Below are 23,749 nucleotides of genomic sequence, written 5' to 3' on the forward strand. Positions count from 1 at the left end.
AATGAACTGATTTCAGTACTACTGAAGTTTTCCATTAGAACTACTGAACAGAGGACCGTGAACATAAATTGTGACACCCTTACAATATCATAAACCTTTAAACAAAAGTTCTCCTTATGTGGACAGAGATTATCGCTTCCACGGTAATTCCAGGCAAGTGCAGTTTTTACTTTCACAAAGAACAAAACCATGTCCTGAAGCCAGTATGGAAAGGAAAAAATAAAGGTTCTGGAAAACTCTGTGATTTATTAATACCTACTCTTGAATTTTCTTCAATTTCTCTGCCTGTTGCTGCGATTGTTTCAACTAACTCTGACAAGTCCAGATCCTCAGTTACCATGCCAATGTAAACGCAGTTCTTCTGCCCTCCAAATTCTGGACCTGTGAGCACAGGGAGAATCAAGTCTTTGTGATGTACAAAAATCCATCCTCACAATAGTTGCACTGCTCATGCTTGCAAATCTGGAAATCTGAATGCATACACGCATGCTTTGGTAATTAAGGACAGTATCTCCACAGGTATTTAATGATGCAACTAAAAAACCTCAGACCTGTGGGTTTTCAAGAAGATAAAACACCTAGTCAAAAAAACAGTGGAAATTTTAGACAGCCAAGGGGTTGTATAATAAATACCAGCGTTGAATATGCTTCAAACTCATTACTTTCTGCCATTTACAGGTTACTTGGCTCCACAATTATAGTGCACTTCATTTTTGAAAGCTGACTAGAAAGACATCAGAGTTTGAGTACACACATGACTATTCCTTCAGCTATAACGTGGCATTGTGTCCGTGTGAAAGTGCTGCTAATCATCATGAAAGTCATCTGAAGCTTTTAATGCAGCCATAGAATGCAGTGAACTGGTCAGTGGGGTTTGAAGATCTGCTTTCACCAGTTACAGCGCTAACTGAGAAGGCTCAGTTTACAGATGTAAAAGAGGAACACTGCAGCTTTTATTCTTTCTGACACGGAGACCCTTCTTGGTCTAGTTACCCATAAGTCAGTTTTCACAAGTGTTTTTGACAACAGTGCACCTTGCTCACACCCTGCTGAACATTTACCAACTGAAACAGGAATGAGGAGAAAAAGTTACAGATGTTATTTCTACAGTAACCGTATATATAGCAGTGTGTCCCTAACCTGTGTACAAATGACCTACTGAACCATTACAGCACAGACAGGAAAATGACCATTAGCTTGAACAGACATATTTTAAGTAGTGCAGTTACCCAAAGAAAAAGTGAGATCCGACTCCAGTTCATTTAATTTCTTCAGAAGTTCTGTATTGATTTTTTCTAGTTCTTTTTCTTGTTTGTCATCGTTCTTCCCATCACTGTGATAATTGTATCTTCAAACCAAGACAGAAGACAGTAACTTCACTTTACAGTATGTACAAAAAGTATATATACATTTAGCATATTTCTACAGATTTCTGTATTTTATGAACTGAAATCTCAGGACATCACAGCTTAGATCAACAAGTTTACTGGCATTTGTAATCAGAGATTTTGGGGTGGGACAAGATTGCTGCTGCAAAGGGAACTGAACACAGTAGATTTCTAGTTAATAGATTGATTGTACTTTAACTGTTCTGACTATTCAGAATCCTTCTCAGAAGACTGTATGAGAGAGTCATAACAGACACTTGAAGGGTTAAGTGGTAGTCAGTATTTAAATGAAGCCCATTATAAATAAAATGTAAGCTGCACTTGTCTAGATAAAGTAGGATGGACTTGCATGCTACATTTCCATCTAACAGAGCCACATGCTGCCTGCAATATTAAACTGTTGCCCTAATTTCTCTAAACAGGTCTTAAGCTTTTTCTTAAAAAAAAACAAAAATAAAAAACAGGACTCAAAAGCTTCAAGTGGGTGCAAAACCAGATTATAACGAGCAAACACCTCCAGATCACCACTAAGGAGACCCTGCATTCCTTTCTGTTCATGCACACGTTATCAAAAAAGATAATGAAAAAATAGGCAGCATTTTACCTTACAACACCTAATCCTGGCCAGCTGAGATCTTCAATATACAACAGCCCTGGTGTTCTTCTCACTTCTTGTTCAAATTCTTCTCTCAGCTGCAGTGTGCTTGTCAATACTGGTATCTTCATTTTTAAGCAGTCTACTAACTGATCAATATCTTGTATTTCAGTTCCTAAAACTAAAGAGCTGATGCATTAGTGCGTGATAACAATGAACAGGTGTCACACAGATGCCTGAATTAAGCCACTCTAAGTCAATCATAAATATAATTTACAGATAGCATTGAAGCATCTTTATCTCTGTAACAGTGTTTTTTTTTCTTATCTATCCACTGACACATCAAAATGGAGAGACCCAAGGATTTCGTTTAAAATAAGCTAACAAAAAGGATTTCCTGGTGTTACAAATTAAAAAGGACAATACCCTTTTTCATTACATCTACAGCTAGCACCAGAAAATTCCTCTTCCCACAGCCAAAGAGATGACGAATCAACTTCCATGCTGGTGTAAATCCCAAAACAAAATATCACAGCATCACCAAGCAGTTTTGTTCCAAAATCTACTTTTCTGTGTACACCAGGAACCTCGCCCATCAGTGTCAAGTGCTTTGATAGCCTAAGCCACTCACCCCACGCAAGCTAAGAGGCGATACCATGCAACACCCTACACCTTGCAGCAAGTTGCTCTATGCATCTGCCAAGTCTAAATGAAGTATGTATACAGTGATGGCTTAAACATGGCATTTAAGATATTTCCAAAACACAGATAATTTTTTAATTCTTTCCCTCCCCCCATCTGTAATTTTAGAAAACCCTAGAGGTTTAGTAAACAACTCTTCTAGTTAAGTAGCTATATTTTGAACACAAGCACCATTTCAGTGTTGAAATACCTGCACAGAAAGGTCAAACATACTGAGTTAAGGAGCTGAGAGAAGGAAAGATAGGGATGATTTATCCTTCATATTTCTTTTATAACTGTTATAAACGAAGAGCTTCTCCCTTTGAGTTTCCTAATGAATTTAAAGTGATCAGTAGAAGGCTTTCTGTGCAGAGGTAGCAAGGCAATGTCACCCACAACAGCTGAACTACCACTAACGCACCCATTGCCAGGGCAGAGCAGGATGATAAAGCTAATACAGTGTTGTTTGTAAGAAAATCCTCACCATAGGAAAATTCACTGAAGATTTTCTTGAGCATATACAGCAGGAGATTATTGTACAATTCTCTAGCAAATCCCAGTTTTTACAAGTGGCTGAATTAAGTGACTGTTACCTGCAGAAGTCATTAGTGGGCTAAAACGCACACATGTGCCTTCATCTTCCAGTTCTACCACATCCACGCCGCTGGCTGGAACCAGCTGTGCCAGCTGCTCTCCTAGCTGAAGGGATATGGCACAGTTAGAGACGCACGAAGCATGGTCTGGCAGTCACTGACTCAGGCCTGGACCCTTCCCATAGTTAAGGGGAACCGTATGCTAAACAGAGTTTTCTGTATTTCTCAAAATCACCCTCTGTAACAAAATGCTTTAGCTTGCTGGTGATGTGACACAGTTCGGCATACATTTAAAATCCTGAAAATTCAGGATAAACTACAAGTGTTACAAGTCAGAAGTTTCTACCAAACTGTCACTGTTGTTTAGTATGCCACCATTATTATGCAATAGATCCAAACCAGTTATAAACAGTTGCTTGCTCAGGTCTCTGAAAGCATAGGTTTCTAGAATTACTTGAGACGTGGCAAAGACTGTATTTGTGAATACACACATGCTGGCAATGAAGCATCAGCCGATTTTAAAACTCCTGAAATTTTCACATATTCTCACAGACCAAGGAAAATAATCCACTACCAATAACTTAAGATATAATTTCAGTAGTTATTACATGTAAAATAATCAGAAATGTGAAAGCAACTTTGCCTCAGAGCAAATAATCTTTTAAATCCAGAATGGCCGCTAGTTTTGCAAAGGATATCGGGTCAAGAACAACTATCAAATTAGTCTACCTGAGGTTTGATAGTTACTGATGAACCCCTGGAAGCATCCCACTATCACTTCTTTTTTCCTAAAGAGAAAGAGCATCCATTCTTACCCACTGATTGAAAGTGTCATAAACATGTCTTTCGCTGCTTATTATGGCGTGCTGAATAGTTGAGGCCTGTGCAGCACGTGAGGTTTGATCTGAATCCAAAGATACAAGAATCACAGAAGTGGATTTTTATTTACTTAATTAAACAAAAGGCAACCTAAAATTTAGATAAAAGACAATTACATTTCCTAGGTAATGTAACACATCTACATGATCTCCTGGACTTCAAGCAGACTAACAAGGACTATTATTTTTTTCTTTTATGGTATGCTGAACATGACAAATACTAGAATAAATCAGGAAACAAATAGTAAAATACCTAAGTTTTGAGGTTCAAATGCCCCAGTGCAAATAAAACCAGTATTTTCACAAAGCAAAATCCTGTCACAAAACCAAGGAAGACCTTCCCCCATCAGTACGCTCAAACACAGCTTGCAGCTTACGAGACTTCCAGCATCTGCTCTCAAGATCAAAATCATATGCAAATCTCTTCTCACTCAAGAAAATTACTTGTTATGAAAATTTAAAACACTGCAGTCTATCTAAAAAAAGAAGCTATCACATACATGGATTCTATCCCTGGATTACAACCAGCATTCACAGCCTTTTTCAAAGCATGTTACACAAGAGAAGTACGTAACATGTACTTCAAACTCATTTTATGAATCAGTAGTTTATAGGTTTTTTTTTAAAGAGAGGGGTTTATTATTTTGTTTTGTCTTTAAATAAATCACATACCTCTATTTGAATATTCTTGGAAGAACTTGAAAACCACCACTGGTGAACTCAGCTCATCTTCAACCTTAGAAGAAAAAAAAAAAAACAACCCAACCACCAAAACTTAAATCCTTAAAAAAAAAAAGTGACAATCTATTTAACACTGTGTATAATGCATTAGGCTGCTGAGCAAAGCAGATCATTTTGTTTTGACAGCAGTAACAATGTTCACAGTATCTCAGTATTAGAAGTTAACTCTAGGAGTGCAAGTAAATGTATCTGTAAACGTAGGAAAGTAAATCATCATTCAGTTTAAGCAGAAATGTACTGATTTAAGGTATGTGTAATTAAAATTTGGGCACTATAAAACAAGGCACCTAAGCATGTTCATCAGCAAATACACTGTATTAAGCAGTTCATTTAGTTTTAAGTATTTTCAGATATTAATGTTAAAAAATTCTCCTGGAAATCACCCTAGAATCATTAGAAAGTTCCAGCAGGAATAACAAGACTATAACTGACCTTGCTTTGGGGATAAGGGAAATGGACTGGGCAGCTTTTGGAGGCAATCTGAGGCTACATTTCACAATCCTAAACTCACAAGATTTAAGTAGAAGTAGAACTTGAACTCCCAAGGCCACTAATACTCTTGGAAAAAGAGCCTTGACAAAAATGGTTGTTTTCACTCGGAATGACCCATGAGTTATCTACTGCTCCAGAAAACCAAGCTGACTATTTTCTATACATCAAGTGTCAATTAAAATTGGGAGTAGAGGGGGGGATAAAACCACCAGATCCTGTTGAACAGGACATCTCACAGAAACTAAATTTGGAATTGATACATTAGATGTAATTTCTAAAGCTATTTTTGGTGTAAAAACCTCGGCTTGGATAGTTTTTGCATACAATTTCACAGGGTTCATATCTTCATCTCAACAGCAGGGTAAGATACAACCAGACTGTGTTAGGGAGGCTTATGAAAACTCGTTTCATGAATGTTTTAGTGAACAAATCCATGCTTTAAATGGAATTGAATCCATCTCTGGAAACAATTTCTGCACGTTTTTCTGTCAGCTCCACTGAGTGCATGAGCACACAGCAACGGAACAAATACAGTCTAGAGTTCACACACAACCAAGCCACAATTTCACTGAACACCAGAACTTAACTAGAAAGATACCAAGCGTCTTCAAAACAGTGATTATGATTTCAGTAATACTGCTAATTTTTTTTCTAATCAGTTATTCATATCATTTAACAAGCAAAGACTAAGCTACACAAACAAAGGATTAAATGCAGACTGTACCGAAGTTTTAATGAAGTCCAGGTTTTTCAAGTTCTCCAGCAACCTTTGACTCTAAAAGACCGCAGCAGAAGAAAAAACAAATGCATAGTTTTAGAAATTGAAAATTATTCTGAAAAACATTAAAGTCACTATCACAATTCCTGTTTCTGAGCAAGCCCCTACCATATATCAGCAATTCATCCACTTCTTATCTGTAAATTTGTTGACAAAGTTCCAGAGATCTTATAACTCCGTTGACTAACTAAAGCACAGTACGTATCAGAACTGTTAATTTTCTCATTGCTACCATAGCAACTGGCTTGGATGGCTTTCTAAATTATTTTCAGTAGAAAAGATATTCTTAAATTGTGGTTTAAGACTATTAATAGGCTAGTATAAAAGCTCAGATCAATCTCACATGACACAATTTTAATGACTAATGGTACTTTGTCATTCTTTTAGGTCTTTCATGCCAATAGCTTCTTCACTAACCATTACAGACACTTTCCATTTTGCCTTTCTTTGATTTTTTTTCTAAATGCTGTAGCTTTAAGGAAAAAATGCTTTGCCAATAAACAATGCATTTTTTAGCTAACACATTATATTGGTTCTTACTAGGACTCAACTTCAGAAATAGTGCAATTTCCACTGTATCTGAAGAAATGTTTTGTAGTCCTTTTTGTCAGGCATTTATAAGTTACTATTACTTAAATCAATACAATGCCGAGTAGAAAAATGAGAAAGTCTTTCTCTGAACAGCTTTCAAGCAAAATTGTTTAAATAAAGAAGTGACAAAAATGAAGTGATTTTGTTACTTCACTGTTCAGAAAGAACAAAGATTAAGTCCTTCTCATTTAAAAAAGAAAATACTATCTAATAGTAAAAGCACATCCCTTCCCCAAACACTTTTTACTCTGCTTTCATAATTTGTAACACAGTATGAACCGATACGCTATACTGTCAACAACTACAGTATTTTTAGTTGATTCTTCTACAGTGCATCAAATAATGAAAAAAGATGTATTAATGGCTACTATAAAAACATTCCTAAATATAACTGTTTTCTGGATATCACTTGTACTATCCTTGCTATCTGAACTCTGTTTCTGCTTGGAGACTTCAACTACATCAATTGGTGAGGATTCTTAACAACAGCCTCTAACCCATACTCAAAGAAGCATAGTATCCATAAATAATGTGCCAACCAGCTACTGCTTACTAATTGTGAGGCATGCTTTATCCTCTCCACGATCCCATCATGGCCCAGGTACTGCAAGGAGAGCCACAGTGGCAGAGCTCGGAGCTTCTCTACAGGCTGACTTGATGTCAGCCCAGCTGCTAAGGACTAAAGGGAAAAACAAACAATAAACAAACCATTATTAACCTCTCTTCAATTATTCCAATTTTGCAGCTTATGGAATATGCCACATCTTAAATAGGCAAGATTTTGCAAATTATAATTTAGATGCTTGTGAAGAACAAGGCAGTACACCACAATCAAAATTACAGTTTCAAGACTCTGAGAACAATGACTGAGAAGCCAAACATACCAAAGATGGATCCTCATGTCGGTAGAGTGTCACTGCAGGTACAGCTGGGAGGCCCAGCCAGGAACCCAGAGTAAGAGTCATGCTGTCACATTTTGTAGCAGCCTGAAGATTATTACAATGAGCAGAATAGAAGCCATATAAATTTTAATAAGATCATGACCTTAAAATCTAGAGCACATTATTAAGTTTCTACATATAGTAAGACATACCAGTACAGAAGAGGAGACATAACCCAAGGCCAAAGTTGCCAAATTCACACTAGAAAAAGAAAGTGGGTTTAGCAGATATTAACCATGTATTAAGAATTAATATTTTAATCTTCAGTTTAAATATTTCCTGTTTATTTGTAAAGGGAGGTAATTTTTGCTTGTGTATTTTTCATTGGCAATGCAGAAGATGCTGCTACTTGCTTTTCCAAAATTGAAAACCCTAAAGTAAAAATCAATTTCAATCTAAAAATGTTTCAGTCCAACCCTTGGGGAAATCATTCCCCAAAGTCCTACTTATAATTCAGCACTGATGTGGCATCAGAAATAAACAGCATGCAAATATTAACACTGTTCAATGAAATAGCAAAAGAAGCGGAGCCTCTACCCCAGGCCAAAAACAAAAAAAAGAAAAATCTTAGAGCACTGGAGTCTTCATTAACATTGTCTAAGTTCTCAAAACTTCCTATTGGTTTAATCCTCCCCTAGCTATGCTGCATGCTGCATTTGCAGCAGTCTTCTTGACAATGCTCACTGAAGTGTCATCTCTTCCACACTCGTTTCATTCTCCTTTCTCATTCTCAATAATCACTGCATAATGTCTCCCCTGACTTATCCTATAAGGTTCCTTTTAATTCATATTCCAGGCTCTTCAAAGCAAAGGCAGGTAAGATGATCATCTGAGTAAAAGTACCCACTGACCTATGCTGAAATAACCACTCCAATTAATTATTCTCATATATGTAAAACAATTTGTGACAAAATTCTTACTACTTAAAATGCTTAATATGACAAAGATAAAGATGATCCTATGGCTCTCTACTAGCTGGTTAACTGTAAGATTATGTGCTATCTGCTATTCTTGGTAATGAATACAGTTCTACAGAAATAAATGTCAAGTTTCATACCCTTCTACATGAAGCCACATGTTATACTGCTCACAAAGTTCCTTCAGTCGGCCAAGTTTATCCGTGTGCCCAGCACCTGGAGTCCCTTTGTGGAAAAGGAAAGAAGGCAATGACAAAGGATAAGCCTGCAGACTAGGACTCTACATAAAAGGACTTCCTGTACTGTTGTCAAAAAAGTCACACAAGAGCAGCATGGATGATGTTTGCAAAGAGCCCACTATAGACGTATTAGTATCTGGTGCGTTGTTACTTACGAGCAATTGGAATTCTAGGCAAAAAAACTAAAGATACTTGTTTTGCTTGTAAAATGCTATGTTTTGTTTGGTTTTTTTTTTTACATGTCTATTTATATATTATTTACTTATATTGTTATTTACTATTACATATATTATAGCGATATTAAATTGATATAAAATATTAATATATCATTACATATTTATATTTTTACATATAAATATATGTAAAAAATAGAAAGTTAGATGTCTCAGGCACTAAAAGACTCAGCAGCCTCAGATAAGAAATGCAGATATTTTTAATATGTTCAAAATATGACCTCCATGAAAGAAAACTAAACCAAGATTAACATCTCAGATATTTTTCCACCTGAAAGTCAAGTAACAGTCAACACCTTCATATTCAAAACAAGTTTTGTTCACGAGCAGTTCTCTTTAATTAACAAGAAAATTTCTAAAGTTTAACTTTTCTAAGTAACTTTTTAGGCTAAAATTGATGGCACATCTATCAAAAAATTCTGACGTGTTAACGTGAACCTGATTTTCAGCAAGAGATTTGCTTTCACTAACAGAGGTTCTAGTCATATTAATACATTTGCTGACAAGCAGATCTGTAGCAGTACAATACAACTTTAAATCAACTAAATAAATACCCCTCTAGACAGATGATTATTGTGTGGTCATTAGAATATTTCCTGATATTCCTTGATATGTAACCACTAATCTATTTAATGCATTTTTATTTTGGATTTTATATATATTCACAAAACAAAGTGGTTTTTAAATTATTGTTTGTCCACAGCACTTACCAGCATTTGCAACAAGCAACAAAGGCAGTTTTCCAGACTCAACATCATCTTTAATCACTCTGTCCAACAAAGCAACATCCTGTTATCAATAAGAAAAATATATGTATTTATATATATGTTTGTCAAACCACACAGAATTGTTTCTCCTGAACCAGAAAAATGCATACAGTGTGAAAATGGACAGCATTCTGAAGTTCTGGAAAACATTCTTAATATCTTAGTTTGTGGCTTGCAGTTTCTTCTTCCCAAAGGTAAAACAACCTGAAGGTCAGATAAAGCATTTGTGAAAAATACAACACAAATACATTGTGTAGTTTGTAAACATGCCTCCAAATACACATGTTCTATATCCTGGACTAAGAAGCATCTTACTATATGCCATTAGAAATATCTTGCATATGACAAGACCAAGATGCAACCTGCTGGCTCTTCAGACAATTTCAATCTACAATTTGTACAGTTAAATAACAGAAGACATAGCGGTTGGAAAAGTAAGTACGTTTATAAGTTTTTCCTAACAATATACTTGACCTTCACTTAACAAGGCTTAAAAACCCCCAAAACCAAACAACTAAACCAAAGCCACCCCACAAAATTAAAAGAGCTCTTTAAGACAAACTTACCATTTGGTGCTGAGATCCAAACATAGTGTTACAAGGCACATGGCACATGCAAGAAAGGGGTAACCCTAGCTGCAATAAAAACAATGAAATTTCAACAAGCAAGACATACTTATTTCAAGTGTCTACAGAAATATATAAACAAAAATAGTAAAAATGACAATAAAAAGCTGGATATCACATTAAAAAGTACATTTACTGCTAAAACTTATGATCAAATTAATAGCAGAGAATAGAAAGCACAGGAGAAACTGGAAAAAAAAATAAAAATCAGTCACCTTTTTGTTAGCACATCAACTGCATTCAGTTTCTCTAATGAGAAACTATGCTCTGTACAACAGCCTAAACTCAATCCTCTTTTCCTTGGCCACCCCTGCAATTAATGTATCCTGTAGGCAAACATGTACTTTGTGCATGGGCCATGTTCCACCATAGGTTCACAGTTGTTTCACTAAGTAGAGAGGAATCTGCCCACTTTAATCATACAGCTCAGTTGACTATTCATGCTTGAAAGTCTTAAGTTCTTCCTTTGATAGGGAGGCAAATTCCAGATAACTTTTGCACCATTAACATGAGGGGGAACTGGGGAATCAAGGTCTCTCATATTTTGATTTTTAACTTGGAAGATTACTAGACAAGTCAAATTGAGTTGATCATACCCATCATTGAACAGAAGACTCAGCAAATTAAGAGAACCACAGTTACAGAGTAGTTCATTTTTATCCTTTAACAGAACATGAAGACTCCCTTCCCCTCCCACTTCCTGTTGTGTTGCTGTTTAGTCACACTGCCATAGTTTCCATCATGAGGAAAAATAAGTAAGTTTTCAAAATCACCAAAGTTATGTTTTCTTGGGGATACACGTATTCAGTTAACATAAGGGGACTGGGAAAAAGCTTGGAGAAATCTTCACTTCCAACAGTGGAAGTTCCAGGAAGACACTGGCCCCAGCCAGTTTAAAGAATGCTGCCAGTAGCGTACCACACTGCACCACAAGTACCAGTCTGCTGCAGGAAAAGTCTGAATATATCTTTAAAATTTAAATTTCAAGTAGGCAATATGAAACCAGGTAGGTTCTACTTGCAGCTAAAACCCCAACTTATCCACTTTACCTGATTGCAGAGAGCTTGGCCCAAGCCTGTTCTAGCTGCAGAACTAATGTATATGACAGGCTGCTTAGAATATAGCACATTAAATCCTTCTATTGTATAATCTTCATAACGTGTGTGAATAACAAGTCGACAGATTTTTAGGAGACCTTCACGATCATCTTCATGATAATACGCTGATCCATTTTCATACCTGCAAGAAAAGACGAGTAAATATGACTGACAAAACCAATAACCAATTTAGTAACTAAAATAACGCTAACCAGCAATAGGAGCTCACAAAAGGACAAAGATGACAGATTTAAAACACTTCTATTTTCCCAAGATGAAGTAGAATAGAAGGAAACTTTTATAAGACAGGATGAGATTAAAAGTGAGGGAAGCCTAGTATATATTGTCATTTAGATTCAGATATAAAGTGAGAAAGAAAACACATCTGGATTCCTAAGGATTGCCTTTATAAAGTTCGAAACCTTGCTTAATAAGAGCAGAATGGGGGAGGAAACACACAGAAGGTTTCATCTGGTTTTAATACATATGTAAATTCTGAACTGCTAATTTTAAGCAGAATGCAACCTGACATTTTTTTAAATTAGTAAAATTGGAATAAGATGTATGAAGTAAAGTAAATGGGCAGAAAATGGCAAACTTCATCACCACATCAGAAATCAAGATACTTTCTAATGCCCAAATTTACTGATGCCATTTGTATTTAAGTGAGTCTGAAAATAAGACCACAATTTATTACAATCTATTCAACACACTGGAAGACAATTTTCCAAAGGTTTGAAATATGTGAGTTACATAAGTGAAGTATATTTTTCCTCAGGAATATTTTAATGATTTTATGGCTATTTTGCCTTCTATCTGACTTACTAGGCTTCCTTCTCTGGGGCTCGTGAGGGTGTGGGGGAGTGTGTCTGCTCCTTCCCCACCTTTTTTAACCCTTCTAAGAATCAAACTCAGATCAGCACTTTGACATTTACAGTCATGAAACTGGAGCAAAATAACAAAAGAAGAGTTAAGGTAAGAGTGTTCCACATTGAGGGCAATCCCTCAGCTGTCTTACCTATAGGTAAGAGCAACAGTGAAAGTAGTAGGTATGTCAATTTATTATGCAACTTGCAAGTTAGATCTTCTTTCAGTATTTTTGTGCAACATGCAAGTCAGTGCTCTTGCACAATGTAAGAGTGGCATTTATCAACAAGTTTACATGAAGGCCCTGAAACATATCAAGTTATCAGGGACTACCTGATGTGCACACACTGTTGGGGGTTTTCGGTGGGCTTTTTTTTTTTTTGGCTTCAGGAAGGAAAAGAAAAAAAAAAGGAAAAAAAAAGGAATTTCTTATCAGTTAATCTTCCCCCTCCCAACACCCTCACACAGTTCAGTTCTATTCTTCTCATATGGAACACTTTAAGATTATCTGTGCCCCATGATGAAACAGGCATGTTATGAAAAACTTCAGTGTACTGTAAATTTCAGCGGTGTCATCTACCACACCTGGAAAAATCAACTAGATCCTGGAAGAGCAAAGAAGTTAATTGAAAACATTTTTTAAAAATATGATGTATGCCAAGCCTCAGCAACATAGCATATACCTCAAGAAACAAGAATGCAGTTAAACATTTGACAAACTGTATGTCTGCAACTGTACTCCGGCCCTTAGTTCCACCATAGAGCCCACATAAAAAGATTTTTTATGGCAACCATGTTACTAGCAAGTTCCTGCATTCAACAAGCAGTCTCTTTAACTTTTTTTTTAATTACGTGATACCTTTCAAGTGTTTCAAAGAATATTTCTAAGTTTGTGGCACAATGGTTTCTTTTGTTGACATCCTCAGTGCAGTCACACGTGTTTTTAAACAATTATCACTGCTTAGTCATGCATAAGTTATTCACAGTGACTCACCTGAACAGCCTGCAGAGCCAGAGAGTAGTATCGGAAAGGATCCTTGTTGTGAGTTTTCTCAGTCTTTCCCTGTCTAGCACTGAAATATAAGCAGCCAAACTATGTCCCAGTAGAGCCATGTGACCCTGTTCACCAACGTTTTGAAGTCTGCAAGCCAGAAGAGAGTAACTGCCAACTAAATACAAGTCATGAACACTACAGCAATTTTACATTTGCACATTTTTACTGCAGAGTGACAGAATTTGTAGACATGCAAGTTTAAATACGTAGCAGAGAAGTACAGTATACCACAGCCGCCTTCCTGCCATTGTGCATTACATACTGAAGTGCCAGTACAGACAAAAGAAAAACACTTGCACACTTCACTTGGCCTAGCTGTGTATGGCATCACCTTGGGTTCTTTTTTAGCCCATCGGCTAGCATAAACTGGAACTAAGCACCTTATCTGCTTTGGGACTTTAAAGTGCATTAAACACATACTTTTCTCTCCTCATGCAGACAAAAGTCAGAGAATAGAGGCACAGCTTTCATGAGTTTGTTGGGTTTTGTTTGTTTTTTGAATTTCCAAACTGTTTCTCAAGTGTTATTTTTCAATAACCTTCTGCAGATTAGTTAGCATTATTTCCATTTCATAGAAAAATGGAAACAAATTTTCTTTTTTTTTTTTTTAATCTACAGTGAGAGATGGTGAAAAAATGTATTGGCATTCATAGTTTTGTAAGACTTTCAGACTGAAAACAACTTCCAGAAAGTAGAAAACAAAATGAGCTGTCACATCAGAAATCAGGGCTCACTATATAATCTAAACTGCCTTTAGAAAGTTGCACGGCTGCACAATATCTTTACAGTTTAAAATACTTAAATGTGTAAGCTCTAGAATAACAAAAATGTAACAAAGTCAGGTATTTTCCACATACAATAATTCATATTGGCTTTACCGGTAGGTCTGTGAGGTTTCCTCTTCCTCCTCTCCATGCATTAGGTTCTGAACCAACTCAAGTATGCTCACCATATCCTGGCCACTAGCATACCAGAAAGGGGAAAACAAAAACCACAAAAGAGGTAAGTACCAGCATCCAATGAAGAGGCCATTTCAGACACTGCACTTGTATAGCAACAAAAACAGTTCCTTACTCTCAGAAACACAGATCATGAAGACGTGGTTGCTGAATCAACTAATCCAAACCCCTACTTAATTATAGTAAGACACTTCAATAAGTATGAACTCAGACTCTCAGAAAAATACATTTACTAAGAAAATTTGGACTGAAAAGTTTGGCTTGGCAATGTTTAATTGCTTACTGCTACACAGCGAAGTAATGTAGTAGCCACGGATCCAAGCTTCTCTTTACATAATCCAGCCTCAGCTCACAAACTCAGCACATCTCTTAAGTAATAACCTACAAATATTAGTCTCTGGCCAACAAAAGCTACATTAGGCTTCTGACATGATGCACTCTAGTATAGCAAAACGAGAAGAGATCCACAACACTTCAACTTACATAATTCCAAGGAAAATTTACAGTAGTATAAGAACTTACACTCTGACAGCTGAAACGGCTGTTTATTCTTAGAAGAGCTAATTCAGTGTCTCCACTCAAAACCAAGTTTAGGTTATGTACATAAAAGAAAGACTTATATAAATTTTGTAGTACTTCCTGAAGCACTAGCTTGGACTCCCGCAGGATCATCTTCCAAAGAGGCTATGAACAATTTAAACTATAGTTTTCAGGTACCATGATCTTACCTGCCTTATGCACAAGAGCTCCATGCAATTTGTTAAGCCAGCTGTGCTGAAAAGCTATGCTGTTTTGTGGTGGTTGATTTTTCAAAAGTTTTCTACCTTATCAGTCTCAGGGTTTTTTGTGGGGTTTGGTTTTTTTTTGGTTGTTATTTGTTTGGTTTTGGTTTGTTTTTTTGTTATGGGGTTTGTTTTTTTCCTAATGGGTGTTTTAATGCTTCTTTATAGCACAAATATATCTATGTTTAAGCCTCAATCACAGGTGTATGGACCAAGACTTCATTAGATAGCAACAGTTCAAAATTTCAGTCACCAAGGACAAGTCATCTTTTTAAATTCCTCCTATGGGAGTATGGAAATAACTGGCACGATCTTAATCTTCCCCCTACTTCCACTGTGTGAGCATGGAAAAAGGTAACATAAAGCCTGGCAAATTTTCATGTTTGCATTAATATAGAAGCTGCCTGAAAAACAAACATGTTACAAATTTTTGTATTATAAATTTTGAAAACTAAATAGTGTCAGCTAAAAATTGTGCCTACCTGCCTTGGAGCGGTCCAGGAATATCCTTCCGTGCATACTTCTTTTCATTTTCCTCTTCCACTTTTCTAAGTTACAGACAAAAGTGTAAACTAAGTGTTTAGTATCTGTTTTATAACATCAAATATGTATTGACTTTGACTTGCGGAAATATGTTTTGACATGCCTACAATCTATTTCACTGACAACAGGTTCACAAATAAATCAGGTGAGACCTATGTAAGAATTTAGCTCAAACTGAATTAAAGTGTTCCTAAGTTTTGGGGGGTTTAGCTCTTTAACAGAAAATGTCCAACTTACAGAAGTGCCATATATAAACGAATTAAAAGTTACTTGCACAGCAGTAGGGAAAAAAAATAAATCTAACATCTCTGAAAAAACAGAGTCGCTAGAATGGCTCTGAATATTACAGAACATGCATAAAAATATGTACATTTCTTTTTAAAATCCCATCATTTAAGAAACAATGGTAATTTGTTCAGGTGTAAGCTTCAGAATGATAGCATGACCTTAAACTACAAGGAAAATTAGTTCGTTCCTGCTTCATGACAGAAACATTAATAATCCTCCCCTTAGCACAAACGGGTTATTATTTTTGTAGTTATTATACTTTGCGCATACCTTTGATTGTCTTCTAGCATCTTCATTGCTTCATTCAGATTCTTTCCCATTTCTGCTAAAGTAGGGTCCACCATCTTTCAGAAAAAAAAAAGATAACTTTTAAGAAAAAAACCCACAAAACATTAATCTTACTACTGTCCCCACAACATCCTCAATACAAATTCATTCAGCCAGATTCTTTTAACTAGTCTGTGTATACTCATTTCAAAATAACAGTATGTTGAATATCCTGAACACAAAATATACAAAATAAGATCATACTATTAATCTAAAATAACCCAAAAGAAAACTAAAATGTCATGTGGATTTTGTTATTGATACATCCATTTTTCTCTCTACAAGGAAAGTCAGAACTTTTCCTCATGAATAATGAAAGAGAGAGCAAAAGTCAAGGATTTGAAAGATGCAAGGTGTTCAAGGGCTCATTATAATGCTTTAGATAAAAAATTAAGTATGTGCCACTTTAGCCAACTGAATGATTTGTTTGCTTGTTTTCATAACCATTCTACGCCAGCAAGAAAACTTGAACTATTCCTTTAAATGTAAAAATTTAAATGTGGTCCTATTAAAAAAAAACAACAAAACAAACAAAAACCAAAAACCAAAACCAAAACACCCTTCTAAGGGACACCCTAATCTTTCTACAGAGTAAGGAAAACAGTGACAAGTTCAAAAACAAGTAAATGCTATTTCTAAAGAACTGCTTTTGCTCTGAATAAGTCTCTTCTATGAACTTTAACCCAAGAAGCCTGGCAGATGCCAGTTCCTGTTCTGGACAGGGTTGTTTACCCATTTAAGGATTACATACCATCTAGAAGCTTCCAGAGAATGTGAAAGGTATCATCTGGCAGAGTCTGATCTATCTATAGACTGTATTTGAAAAATAAATATACCCCAATATGAAGGTAGCAGGTACCACCACTGATAAGACCCATCCCATTTGACTGAAAACCCTAAGATTCTCAGGTGATCCTGTTACACAGTTTCTTCTACCTTCCTCTGCTTCCCAAACGTACTGCAAGCTTAGCCTCCATAAATTCAGTATCAACCCTTTTTCAAGGGATCAGCCCACATACCAAAGCCTCTAGGGTTGACCACTTACACTGCTGCTGAGGTTCAGAGGTCCTAGGGGTTAAAAATAAAAAAATCCAGACCAAGTTTGATAGTTAAACTTACACCACCCATGCTGCAAAGATAGAATAGCTTGTCTGCTACAGAATTTGAGGAACACTTTTCCTAAAGGCCTGCACATGCTTTCCATGGCTGCTGATGGAAACGCACGCAACTGTCGCAATCATGCAACACGGGCACGTACGTTTGTTCATGCAAAAGGAAATTTAATCACAGAAGATAGTGGAATAATTTCCATGAGGATTTTACACAAGTTTCATCCAGAGGCCTAATCAAGAAGAGAAAAAGAAATTATGCTGAGAGTTCCCATACGTTCAAAGACTATTTTTACCAAAATATTTAGAGATATAACTCATATTATAGCAAGTGGTAGGTGGCTGAAAGAATCAGTACCCAGGCATTGTCACAGTGGCTCAAACCAAAACTGATAGTGCTCTGTATTCTGTTGCTTTAGAATTGGCCAGCAACAAACGTTTTGGGGAAGAACAAAGGAACAGTGCAAGTAAGTATTCAGCAGTAGTTTCCCACAAAAACTCCCAGCATTTAGCAATAAATGTTGGGTTTCTTTTTACACTGCTGTCTTGTAGGTACAACATCCACTGCTATGAGGGCCACGACTTAATTATGCACCGAGTGAAAAAGCAGGATAAATGCATAAAGTCATAAAATTCAACAACTCATCACAGAGGTTAAAAAAAACACAACTAAAACCAAAAAACCAACACATACAGCAAATACTTGATACTCTGAAGACAACAGATATAGCTAGAAGATAAATCTAAATATGATCACTGACAATATTTCCACGTGTTTTCAGTGGTTTCCCAAGTTGCACTACATCAAAGAAGCTCTGAAAAGAAACCTTACTTAAAAAAAGAAATAAAAATCAGGTCTGCTGCTGGGAGCTTTTAAGGGAGTAATCAGATAGACATCATTTACTGATTATGCCCATCTCGCATACTTTAAATTCAGCATGCCATAAAACATGATCAAAGGTAGTTATTCACTTGAATGTTCCTCAGCATCATGCAGATATTCAAATGACTCTCTTGTAGATAAGGACACAAGATGTAGAGGCATTATAAAAAGGGCTCCGAGGTGCTTTTGTTTGTTACTAACACAAAATTCACCTGTTCGAATTACATCAGATGTTAAAACCTGCACCTGCTTACCTCGTGACTCAGCCCATCTCACTTACTAGTAATTACACACGCATGAAACCCTTCTGCTGGCAGAATAAATACATATAGTTTTGAAAGTCTTAAGAAGTTACACTAAACTCCAAAAATGCTATGAAATCCAGAAAGTCTTTGATTTGTTTTAATTAAAAAATCTAACTGAAATTCTGGGTTTGATTGGAAAATGAACCCCTGCTCTTTTTTCCCAATGGCTAAGTAGATATGCAGCAACTTATCTTCTCCTTTGAATTATGAGAAGCAAAAAAACCCAACAAACCCTTTTTCTACTGCATACTGAATTTTAGATACGCTTCCTGCTCTGCTCACATTATTAAGGGCAGAGAGATGGAAAGCAGAAGACTCTCTCCTTATTTTAAGCAGCAAGAAAAATAGGTATGGCAAAGTTGCAGCAACAAACCATTCTGTTGTTTCTGAACAGACTTCAATAACATGCCATAATACAATGCTTTAGTTCTGTCTGTAAACGGGATCAAATGTGTATAAAATCCAAATAATAATAAATAGAAGACATTTTTCATGTTCGTGAGCTGCTTTAAGAACACTGGTGGATGGGTTTTTGAATACTATGTCCTGAACCACAGGACAAGACATTTTTTGAGGAGGTTAAAACAGCTGCATTACTATATTAACCTTAATTTTTGCACTCAGTCCTGCCCCTGGTATCCCAGGATTTGACTCCAATCGATCACAGGTGATTCTTTGACGAGTTACAACACATGCAATACCCTTTCATGCTCTAAGGAGGCACCAGCCACAGCTTCTTTCTTCAAGGAATCCATTCAGCACCAATACCTCCTGCTTCCTTAAGCCCTCCAAAGACCCTGATGTTCACTACCCTACTTTGACTTTTATCATTTGTTGCCTTAAAAATGTATTAACCCTATTCACTCAGATTAACTCGTGATAGGTTTGGTTTGTCGTTACTCCCTTATTTTGTAATTAATCTGTTACTATTTTTTTAAGCACTTTGAACTCTAAACCATTTCTGGTTTTATAGGCAGTATGCCACACCTTGGCAACCTGGATGCTCTCCAGTAGCGATAAGACTAAACATTTATTACAAACTCAAAAAGGAGACTGTTGCTTCATGTACCACTGGTTTACAATATTGATTTTGCATTTCTGTAGGCTGCATTCCTAATATAAGAAAGGAATGATTTTTAAACTGTCTACAGAAATTATTCTGTGTGTGCAAAGTCACAGGTACAACTCATTATGTATTTCATGACGAGTATGCCTCATTTTCCCAGTACAATATTACATTTAACTAGAAGAAAGCTTTTCTATCAAAAAAACAAATCCTGTTCTCAACAGTAAATTAATTTCAAACAACAGCAGTATTCTTTAGCCAAAAGAATTTGTGTATTTATTATCCAGGCAAAGAAAAGTTTTGTATAACAAATAAAAAAGCAGCTACTTCATGACTGTTAGGCTAGAATGAAAATGGCACTGTATTACCACAAAGCTTCTGCTCATGGGTATTTGCTCTTTTAATCTTTCTTTATCTCTTCCCTGTGATATGCAGCAGGATTTTCATACAGGTCTGCTGTCACGAGTTTTCCACGAAGTTACCAGGATGTTGCTGTCAGTAACAAAAGACTGAGCAAGAAACCAAACCAGTTTCTTTGGATTCAGGGAAAACATTGCTCTAGAGACTGCAAGAAGCTACAAGGAAAGAATTTGCCCTATTTTACCATACACAAAGTTACCTAACTTGAAACTTAAAATCCCTCAGAAGATGGGTCACTTTTATCAAAATATAATACAGGGAGGAAGGCAGATCATAGATCTGTTAGTCAAACTTCTGAAATTTAACACAGGCTTCCCAAAGAACTTAAACTTGAAGTTCACTCAAAAAAAAAAAAAAGATTTCTGGGTTTCAGATAAAATTCATTCTAATTATATCACATATACAATATAAACACATTAAAAAAAACCCAACCAAAACATTTGTCTGATACCTCAAAGATAATCTGCAAAATCAAACTATGAGATTGTTAGTATGCATCAGATTCTACAGTGGTTTTGCTTGTGATCCTGTCATGCAATTTTTCCAGTTCTCAGGAAATTTCTCATCTGCTAAAAAAAGAAAAAAACCTTTTTCCATTTGCAAGAACCTAACAACTGTAGTAATTCAGCGTCAGCTAATTGGGTAATTCTACCAAAACACCTTCTTTGTAACAAAAAATACAATATTTTTCAAGTTTTAATCCAAGTTAAAAAGTACTTATACATGTAGCTTATTGGGATGTCAGTGTAAGTATGTAAGAAGGAGAGAAGCCACAGTTCAAACAGAAGACAATCTCAGATGTATTATGATAATGCATAAATAGGCCCAAAAATACGTGGACACACTTTCTCTGAGGAGAAACATATCCCAATTTGTATTAATTTCAAATTTATTTAGGGAGAAGACTTCTTACATATCATGCTCCTGACTAAATAAAGTGCAGATTGTACAGACTGACAACAATCTTAACCAAAGACTATCAGTAGGACACTAACTCCTTACTGTATTGTAGCATGTGTAGCTTTCAGCATACATGTGGAAAAAAGACATGATAAACAAGGGAGGAAGTAAACCAAATGATAACTATTCATATCTATTTGCATACACTGAAAAATCAGACATGCGAGTTTTTGCAGGGCCCTCACCGTTACAGACTATTCCTTACATCAAGGATACAAGCAACCAAAACTTGGACTTTTATTCTGTTAAGAAATTAAGGTATTTAATTCTTGTATGGCATTTTTATTGCTTATGATGACCCTGTCAAACAAAGTTTAAGGGCTTTGTCATTACTGTAGGACAAACACTTGCCCTGTGCTAATGTGCTTTCTTTTAATCACTACATATTGTGTCATTATTCTGCTTTAGTTCTGTTGATGAAAACTGTATTTCAAACTAGTATATTCATTCAAGTTTTACTTAAGTAGTGAAAACTTTTCAGAACAAGCAGTAGACAACGTAACTTTTGCCAGCACTAGTAAAGCACTTGAGCTTTTAAATGCTACCAAATACGCTTTAACATTGTATTCTTCATGTGGATTGTAGTATATCAAACCATTTGGCTACCAAGTCACTAACCACATCAGGAAGATACTTCCTGAATTTCCTAACTATTCATTTTACCAGAACACATCCCATTCAACCTTTCCAAGGCATTCCAAACACTGGACAAAATTGAATGTGCTGTGTATAATAAGTAATGCTGAGGAAGGAAGTACATGAAATATGAATTATTTCAAATGCAGACTGTCCTCGAAGACACACAACAAGCATGATAAGCTATGCACGAGCAGCCATTCCATCCCCACCTTCCAGGGCAGGTCTTCTGAAGCAAGCAGGTGCCACGGAAGCCAGCAGAAGCATGGCATATCCCGGATTACTTTACCGGGTTCTGACTGACTCACAGTGACAAAGGCAACACAAGTTTTGTCAGTCACGGTGTTACAGAATCAATATTTGCTTTGTACAGTGCGTTGGACACAAGAGAGCAAACAGGGCAGCAAACACCACCAGTATAAAATTGTGTGTGTGGGAAGTAAACCAAGATTCTACTATCCTGCTGCAGGCTGACATTCCCAGGAAACAAAAAAAACAGCTCCTAAAGCATTTCCTGACAGTTCTGCACACTTCTTACAGACCCGGGACACGCAAACACGGCGCTCACACAGGCGCCGATGGCCACGGGACAGGGCTCGCCTATGGACTGCGCTGACGGCCGCAGCCTGCGTGACACAGGGCGGGCACAGCCCCCCGGGTCCAACAGCCCCAGAACTGGCTGAGCCGCGACGCCGCCACAGCCGAGGGGCCAGGGGAGCGCCGCCCCAGCCCCAGCTCGCTACCCTCAGCCCCGGGCGCGGCCCCACAACCCCGCAGCGAGGCGACCGTCAGGGCCCGCCCGCTCGCCCCCGGGGCCCGTCGCGCCTCAACACTCCTCCGCACGCAGGTGCCCTAGCCCCCACCGCCCCTCCCCGTCCAGCTGGCACCGGCACGCCCCGCAGACCTTCTCCAGAGAAGCGTCCATAGCCGGCGGACTCCCCGGTGCGCGCCGCCTCCCCGTCAGGCACTTCCGCCTCAGCCCCAGTCGGCTCCACGCTGGCAGCGCTGACGAGGCCGCAGCAGGCGGGGCGAGAACGCGCTCACCTAGGGAACGGCGACAAGCCCGCCCCGCGGCCGAAACCACCGCGCACACGGGCGGGGGGAATGCGAGGCAGTGGCACCGCAGAAAGCGTGGTAATGCCGCGGCCCGCTCCCTCCCTCCCGCTCACCACCCGCTGCAGCTGGTGGAACAGGCCCGCAGCACGACCGGGAGGTGACAGGTACTAGCGCATGCGCAGTGAGCGCGATGCGCACGGCTCCGCTGTGGAGCGGAGCAGGGAGGCGGGAGGTGTGTGGGGTGCTGCCGGCTTGTCGAGGTTCGGTCCCCGGCTACCCCGGAGGGCTCCCGCATTCACACATCTCTCGGCTGTCACCCCGGGGCCGTCCGCTTGGCCTGCGGGGTTCGTTACGGCAGCGACAAAACCTTCGTGCACGCAGGGGTCCACGGGGGGGCCCTGGCAACGCCGCCAGAGGCCATGGGCCGCGGGGCCGAGCACCGGAGAGCCAAACCCCGCTGTCCAGAGCGTTCCTGTTGGTCCTGCCAGCTGTAGTTACTCGCTGGTGCACATTCCTCTTCCTCCGAACGCTATTTCTGTTATTTAATAGCTCCACTTGTAGGTGTCAGATGTGAGTGGTTGGGACTTGATCTTAAAGGTCTTTTCCAACCAAGACGATTCTATGACTACCGAGGAGGCTGTTTCCCTCCTGGCCATGTCTGTGTGTGAGGACAGCGGAGTGGCCAGCGCGGGTGTTTCTAGCACCGGGCAGCTCACTTCGCTCTACCTTGTGATTAAAACGTTTTTCAATCTACAAGCCATCCGTGCCTATTTATAGCAACCCTGGAAGGCTTCACGATGGCTTCCGGCGCATTCATCCCAGTTGCTATCGGGACACGGAGCGAACTGACACCTCGTAAAAGGAGGTGAGTCTCCGAGCCAGACCTGAGCCCGCCGCTAGCACCGGGAGCTCCCGGCCCTCTCCTGTGTTCAAGAGC

General features: G+C 38.1%; 1 protein-coding gene across 2 annotated transcripts in view; it reads right to left on the reverse strand.

The window, feature by feature from the left end:
- Positions 1-23,749, reverse strand: part of PDXDC1 (pyridoxal dependent decarboxylase domain containing 1) — a 103,718-nt gene that overhangs the window by 6,035 nt on the left and 73,934 nt on the right. Inside the window, exons 1-19 of one of the 2 annotated variants that reach the window (XM_057407027.1) lie at positions 22,661-22,895; positions 16,321-16,394; positions 15,702-15,767; positions 14,357-14,440; positions 13,419-13,565; positions 11,510-11,699; positions 10,401-10,469; positions 9,778-9,856; positions 8,736-8,820; positions 7,831-7,879; positions 7,622-7,723; positions 7,291-7,416; positions 6,093-6,143; positions 4,808-4,871; positions 4,073-4,161; positions 3,258-3,363; positions 1,993-2,164; positions 1,230-1,348; positions 260-381 (exon numbers count right to left, since the gene is read on the reverse strand). In XM_057407027.1, the coding sequence (XP_057263010.1) occupies positions 260-381; positions 1,230-1,348; positions 1,993-2,164; positions 3,258-3,363; positions 4,073-4,161; positions 4,808-4,871; positions 6,093-6,143; positions 7,291-7,416; positions 7,622-7,723; positions 7,831-7,879; positions 8,736-8,820; positions 9,778-9,856; positions 10,401-10,469; positions 11,510-11,699; positions 13,419-13,565; positions 14,357-14,440; positions 15,702-15,767; positions 16,321-16,394; positions 22,661-22,681 (1,815 nt within the window). In that variant the 5' untranslated portion in view covers positions 22,682-22,895. Of the gene's footprint in view, positions 1-259; positions 382-1,229; positions 1,349-1,992; positions 2,165-3,257; positions 3,364-4,072; positions 4,162-4,807; positions 4,872-6,092; positions 6,144-7,290; positions 7,417-7,621; positions 7,724-7,830; positions 7,880-8,735; positions 8,821-9,777; positions 9,857-10,400; positions 10,470-11,509; positions 11,700-13,418; positions 13,566-14,356; positions 14,441-15,701; positions 15,768-16,320; positions 16,395-22,660; positions 22,896-23,749 lie in introns of those variants that run through there. The other variant, XM_057407096.1, reaches the window with a different exon arrangement.

Source organism: Pezoporus wallicus, unplaced genomic scaffold (assembly GCF_028554395.1).
Source record: "Pezoporus wallicus isolate ANWC-B61680 ecotype Strahan unplaced genomic scaffold, APGP_CSIRO_Pwel_v1 contig_8000, whole genome shotgun sequence".
NCBI classification, from domain to species: domain Eukaryota; kingdom Metazoa; phylum Chordata; class Aves; order Psittaciformes; family Psittacidae; genus Pezoporus; species Pezoporus wallicus.